The following is a 7,189-nucleotide window of genomic DNA, read 5'->3' as shown; positions in this document are numbered from 1 at the left end:
CTGCTTTTAGTGTTTGTGGTTTTTGTTTTTATCTATTATCTGGATTTGTGTCTGTCTTTTGGGCCTTATCTTCATTCACCCGTCCTGCAGGGAACAACCCCCAGAGCCTTAGGTAGGTAGGAATCCCCCACCCTAGACTTGGCCAAGTCTAACAAGAACCCACTGGCCCCTCCTCCTCACAGTCACAGCTGCAAGCCAGTGGTAGGGATTCAGCTAAGCTACTTAGAAAACACTGGCACATTACTGCTTTAATTTCCTTAAAAGTAGAAAAAAAATCCGAGGCTTAGGCTCCCAGAGTGGCATTTAAAAAAAAAATTCACAATATTTCAAAGTTCAGAGTCTTTATTGAATTTCCCAGTATGTAAGGCACAGGAGTGGTAAACAGGGTGTAAGAGTGTGAGTGGTTTCAAATATAAAAAGGTAAATGAGTAACTTTCACCTCTTTGCACAACCGTTAATTTTTCCTCCTTTTTTTTTTTTTTTCCTTTGCCATCAGTTGTTCTCTCTGTTTGAGCATGCGGGAGCTGGCATTCCCCAAGAAGGGAAATTGGCAAAATAGGAAGGCATCAGAGGACCAAATAGCGGGGGAGGAGCAAAAGCGATAGGCATAGCCAGAAATGGATTAAAACTGCGAGGTCGAGGAGGAATGAAGCAATGAGCAGTAGCGCAGGAAGGTACACCTGGAGTGCTGGATGACAAGGGAACAGGCCTTAGCCAATTCTCCACCGAGTGCCGCGGGCCTCCCGGTGGAAAAGAAACTTGAGCCAAGCTTTCCTTGCTGGTCATTCTCTTACTTCCTTGAGGCACCTCCATCATTATCCCCGATCTAAGGGTGGGGATGTGTGGAGGGCCTCTTACTTGGGGGCCCCTGGATGGAAGGAATCCTTGACCCCGAGGCAAAGCCACATATAACCTTGCACTACTCCCACCTCTCTCAGTGCTCCCATTGCTAACCCTCGTCCCCCCCACCATCAGTACGGGGGGGCCGCCAGAGAATTCCTGGGACACATGAATAGAATCCTGTCCCCTCTGCCTCTGGCCTGCCAGCCCCTCAGAGCTATTTACTTCTGCTGTTGCTAAGGCCTCTTCCGCAGCAGCAGGTGGTAGCCGGTACAGGGGGTTGAGAGCTCTGGAACAGTTGACAGGAATGCAGGATTCTGTTCTCTCCGAGGGGCGCTCCAGTTGCTCTCTTGCCAGATCGGTCAGCACACCGAAGGGAGGTCTAAGCGGGAGGCGAGGGTGGCCCCAGGACTCCGAATTACCCTGTAGCGCGGAACTCGGACACTGGAGCTGCACAGCCGGGCGCGGCTCCCGGTCTGCGTGTTCTTCCGCAGCTACTGCTGTAGCTGAAGAGGCGTGCGCTCCAAGGCTTGCAAAAACAGAAATAAATAAGTCAACAAAAATGGAAAGGCAGTGATCAGGAAAGATGTGAAATATGTGATTGATCGAACTGTCTGGAATACACCGTGGGAAAAGGGAGAGCCCGATCTCCTCCCGGTGTAGTGAGCAAATACTTTTTCAGCCCCCTTGCCCCAGATCAGAAGGCCTGTTCAGCCCCAGGCTTTGTGGTTTCCCTTTATGGCTGGCCTGTGGGTCCACCCGGTTCCCCATACTCCTCAAGGCAACGAGGAAGCCTAGAAGACCCAGATAGCTTCCTCAAAGGCTGCAGTGAGCAGGCATGCCGTAAAAACAGAGGAAACGTCAGCTCTTGCTGTCCCAGTAAGATCCACTAAACCCTTCATTTAAAGTGCTCTGGAAAGTCTTATGAGGGAAAACTTTTTTTTTTTTTTTTTCCTCCGCCGAAGTCAAAGAAAAGTTAGTTATGTTAACAGTCCAGTTCGTTTCTCTTTTTGGAAGCATTAGTCACCATTTACATTGATTGACTTTTGTTAAATTTTCATACAACTAGTACCACGAGAGTAAGAATTTCCTCATATATAAACCCCACAATTTAGATGAAAGATTTGCAACTTTTGTTTCAAAATTACATTGAAAAACAGCCACCCTAAATCCAGTATTCTTAATACCTGAATTCATGCCCTGCCTTCCCTGTCGCACTTACACAGGGAAACAATTCAAATGGCCTTTTGCCTTCAAATCCAACAGTTGTACTCAGTTTTGTACTTACACATTTTCAGTACAAGCCATGGAGAAATTTGATCAAGAAAGCCTTCTTGAGGTGATGGAGAAAACCAGCTGAACGCCCACACAGGCCGACTCAGTCTGGAGAAATGACTGGTGCTTCTGCCTTAGAGCAGCTTGGCAAGTCGAATGAAGCCAGGGACCAACTGCTTCTTTCTAGATTTGGAGTCCTCTTTCTGAAGTTACCAGTTGCTAGGGAAGGGAGGGTGAAAAGGAGCTGGGAGGAGGAGGGGATAAATCTGTGACACTTCTTTGAAGCTAAATGTATGATTCCTTTTTGCACAGTAGTAGATGAACTTAAAGGCATTCGCTGCATTTACCCTGTAGCAACCCCCTTGCGAAGAAAAATCATTTCAAGATGATTTTAGAAGAATCATAGTGGCAAGGTCTTTTGTTAAGAGTCATTTCTGAAGTTTTATTTTAAAAAGGTAATTGTCGAATCTCCTCTTCCAGGTTGGAAATACGAAGTCTAAGCAGAATGCCATGCCTAATCTTGTAATTTAAATTTCCAGTTTGGGGGGTGCATACTATTAACTTGGTGGGGAGCAGAGTTTTGGGGGTTAAATTGCTTTGCAATCGGAATCTTTCTTGTGAAGATGAAATAAGAATAGCACTATAAAAAATCCATGTAAAAATCATATTGGCTTTTACTTTCTGGCCCCTCAGCTTGCATGCAGTTCTTCCCTTCATCCTACCTTCTAGTTTTTTGGTGCAGTATGGTTTGTGGGGTGTGTGTGTGTGTGTGTGTGTGTGCATACATATTTCCCAGAATAGAGCCCTACAAACATCTCTGCAAGTGGAAGGGGAGATAAAAGCTATAATGGGTATCATCAATTTACAAATATTAGCTCAGATTTTGCCTTGTAACTTTTTGCATAAAGCACTTTCTGTTCTTTCAGCCTAAATTTCATCTCCTCCCCCACTTTAAGCAAGTATACTTCCTCAGCTACCAATGAGCTACACATTAATTGCTCTGAAATTTTGCTGGACATCCCCTTATCTAAGATTACTAATCTTGCTTTAGGATAAAGCCTTAAATTTGGCCAACTTCCTTAAATTTACCTAAGATTTGTTTGGTTCAGACTAGACATCAAAGACCTTAAAATAACTTTATTCTCAATATCAGAATATGCTGTATGTGCTGTTACATTTTGACATCTCAACGGTTATCTATATTTCTTTTGCTTAAGGAAAGATAACAAACTCAAAGACCAAGAGTTTCAGTTTATATGTGGAATGTACTTGTGTGCGTGTGTGTGCGTGTGCACAGTGGGTAAGTGCAAGCTACTAATGCAAAAGAACGGTCACTGCTGTGAAGCAACAAACTCATAATAGAAATGACCTTTTGGGTCTCTAAGTCCACATCTTCCTGCCAGGGTGCCTTGTCCCTGTCTATAAACTATCAAGTTTTCTTTATCTCATTGAAAGATGAAAGGGGCATGTTTCCAACACTTCTCCCAGAGGAATCTGTTCACTTGCCTAGCATGGTTCACTGTTAAGAAATCTCTTGATTCTCCAGCTTTAGCTTCTGTTTGTCTTCAGTTTATCATTTCCATGTCCTTATTTAAAAGAAAACTTATTATTAGCAATATAATTGCCATAGAGTGTTAAAACCCTTTTAACACTTACCGTATCAGAGGGAATAATGAAACTTGGGCTAATGCCTGCTAGTAGTTGGTAAGTCATATTTACATAGTTTATGTTGGAAAGGTATTTTTTTTTCTGAATAATGGCAAGGGATCCCCAGGAAACCATTTTATGACTATTGAGTTATTGCAATCATCGGCTGCTTTTACCTAGAAATGCATATTTAGTAAAGTATCACCTTAACTGGATTATGTGAGAGTGAAATGTAATATAGACACCAAACAGTGGGACATGGTGACAAAGCCAACGATGGTTTAGAATTTTCCAAAACCATAATAGGTACTATAGATTTATGGATTCTAGTTTGGATTTTGCCTTGCAAGTTGTTTGCTTTCAGGCAAGGAATGTTTACTGAATACCTACTGCATGCATTCACTATTTGGTTTAGTGTGGATTATACCACAGAAGTTAAATATGCAATTGGTAGTGGCTTCAAGGAGTGTTCAACTTTCTGTGGAGAGAAAAAAAAATCTATAAAATAATTGAAGAATGTCATAAAGAAGAATAGATACAAACTATTAGCTATGGTTTTCCACAGTGGAAATTCAGAAGAAGGAACTGTAACTTTAGGTGAAAAGTATTTGCGAAATATTTCATGTGGGTTGGGGCTTAACTTGTGTTTTGAAAGATGGGTACAATATATATGGACAGAGGAGGTGATGGCATTCTATGTCAAGACCAGATATGGTGGTAGAAATGAAGAAAAATTTTTGGAATTTTGTATTTCAGATTTTTATCCGAATTGGGCTTATATTTGGCAGAAATAGAAATATCAAGGGCCATTTTGACCCTCTAGAGATAGTTAAATGAGCCAATTAGTAAAGTTGTAACCAACAGGGAACTTTTTTTTTTTTTTTTTTTTTTTTTTTTTTTGGCCACGCTTGAGGCATGAGGAAGTTCCTGGACCAAGGAATCAAACCTGCGCCACAGAAGTGAACCAAGCCACGTCAGTGATACTGCCAGATCCTCAACCTGCTAGGCCACTAGAGAATTCTCAAAAGGGAATTCTTGAAGGCACTCAGATTTTATACTTAAAGGTAAAATTAGAATCATCTCAAAACCTACCTTTTGACAAAAATCTGTTGAGCTGCCCCAGTTATCCATTGAGCTCTGAAAATGAAGTAATAAAATGTATGCTTTTTTTGATTCTTTGAGCGACTGCTTTGGGGAGAAAAAAATGGGTAATGGAAGTTGAAGACTTGCCAAAAAGTAGCTTAGTTGTGAAAGTAGCTAAGCTATAAATGCCTTTCATTACCCATGACCTCTGACCTCATGACACAGCTCCAGATATTGCTCACATAACTCCCAAAATGTGTTGAGGACTTTGTTGAAATGCTAAGTGAGAACCATACAAGGATATATTTACTTTTGCCCAGCAATTATGAGATCATTAAAAATGTGATTGTACTGCCAAAATGACCTTGTTGGTTGTTTTTCAAAGAAATTTTTCAGATGTACAAGTACAGGCAGAGTATCCTTTCTTTTTTGCCAGAAAAAGAATACAGGAGATAGAGACATAAGGATGATTTTCTCTGTTTCCATCAGGCTAATAAGGAGTTGTTAAGATTGTCAGGCTGATCTCTAGAGAGACGATTGTCAAAAGATCTCACCCATTAACTCACTTTCAAAATGTAATGTTGCTATGCCTGTGGAAAGCTCTGAAAGTTTAGGATGTCTAAAAGTCCTTCTGGAAGATAGACCAGATTATTTTCCTTGCTATTTAATTCAGTGTGTTAAACAGCATGAGATTAATGAAGGCATGGCACTCCCCCAGAATGGGCCAGACAGAATTATTCAGTTGCACAACTATAGGCAGGACTCCTGTCCTCTCTGTCACCAGCTGTCCTGCAAACTCTGTGTGGTAAGTGATGAGGGTGAGCAGGTGAGAGTGTGATTATTTCACTCCCTGAACTGGCAAAAGCAACTAGCAATACATGCCTTGCTGTCAGACCTATTTGTATGAAGATCAGTAGACTATTATTGGTTTTCTGAAGTTCTTTCCTCCAGATTTTTTTTTTCTTTTTTGCCTTTTTAGGGCCAAACCCACAGCACATGGAGGTTCCCAGGCTAGGGGTCAAGTCGGAGCTGTAGCTGCCAGTCTACACCACAGCCACAGCAACATCAGATCTGAACCGTGTCTGCTACCTACACCACAGCTCACGGCAACGCTAGAGATCGCCAACCCACTGATTAAGGCCAGGGATTGAACCTGCTGTCCTCATGCATACTAGTCAGGTTCGTTAACCACTGAGCCATGAAGGGAACTCCCAGATTTTTTTTTTAATTGTTTTAAAACAGGTAATTTATGGTAATGATTCCAAAACAGTTTTTTTTTTCTTGTATAAATTAGAAGTTACCAGGAGCTATCTAAGGTCCTTCAACATAGATCACTCTAATTTTCTTTCTTTCTCTTTTTTTTTTTTTTTTTTTTTTTTGGCCACCCCGTGGCATATGGAGTTCCCAGGCCAGGGATCAGATCTGAGTCATAATTTTGACTTAAGTAGTCATCTATTTCACCTACTCATAAGGCCTTTTTCCTTTCTTGAATCATTAAGGCAGGGAGGATTAACCACCATATTTTTAAAAAACCCATGGTGTAAAAAGCTTTAAACTTTTCAATTGATGCTACATAAATTTCACCCATTGTTGTATTTAATGTTAGAATAAAAAGCCTGCATTTTTGTGTTTGACTGTATATTTAATTGGACTTCAGGATCTTATGTTTCACATCAGGAATCACTGAAAACCCCTGTGATAATTAGAATGAAAACCCTAACAAAAAGAAAGTTGCTTGGTTTCTTGATAGTGCAGATTTGACTGATGAGTCTCTGAACAATTAGCTACTTTAGAGGAAAAAAAATAGATTTTTCTCCACTCTAGTAGTTGCTCTGCTCCTGTCCCCCTACTACTACTACTACTACTACACACACACACACACACACACACACACACACTCACACACACACACACCCCTCTCAAGTGGTCAAATAAAGAGCTTGCTGGAGAAAGTCTAACATTTTTATAGACTGACTAAATTCAGTGTGCCAGAAAATTTGCTGATGAAACCCAGAATCAATAATAGTAATGAAGCCCATTCAGAGATACATTCTTAATTCTTACCTGAATTATGCTATGTGCCTATATTGCTAACAAAAGTCTGTGTTCAAAGGTCTTGGATAATCTCAAGTTCTCCGGCATCATCTATTTGCCTTTATTTTTGAAGTATTTCAGATGCTCTACTTCCTGATTTTAAAGAAATGAATTGATATGTGTGTATTTATTTAGAGAAAGAGTTCATTAGAAGAGAAGATCAGACTCTGGAAGGCCAGGCAACGGGAAAGTGTCTCTTCTAAAATTACTAGAAGATAAAGGAAGAATCCCACTCAGACATTAAAGTTTC

At 40.8% G+C, this 7,189-nt stretch overlaps 1 protein-coding gene across 1 annotated transcript; it reads right to left on the bottom strand.

Annotated features, from left to right (window-relative positions):
• Window positions 1-324: 324 nt before the first annotated feature.
• Window positions 325-2,273, bottom strand: PRR32 (proline rich 32). Its single transcript, XM_003484154.5, has 2 exons — window positions 2,129-2,273; window positions 325-1,369 (listed from the first exon to the last, which is right to left on the bottom strand). Exons 1-2 carry the CDS (start codon window positions 2,146-2,148, stop codon window positions 493-495), a joined length of 897 nt encoding a protein of 298 aa, XP_003484202.1. The 5' UTR covers window positions 2,149-2,273; the 3' UTR covers window positions 325-492.
• Window positions 2,274-7,189: the final 4,916 nt, after the last annotated feature.

Source organism: Sus scrofa, chromosome X (assembly GCF_054392235.1).
Source record: "Sus scrofa isolate SSC_HxYL_T2T_F1_AM1 chromosome X, Sscrofa_HxYL_maternal_Yorkshire_Landrace_v2.0, whole genome shotgun sequence".
Lineage (NCBI taxonomy): Eukaryota > Metazoa > Chordata > Mammalia > Artiodactyla > Suidae > Sus > Sus scrofa.
Note: the sequence above shows the minus strand (reverse complement) of the source record. Positions and strands in the feature narration are given on the sequence as shown.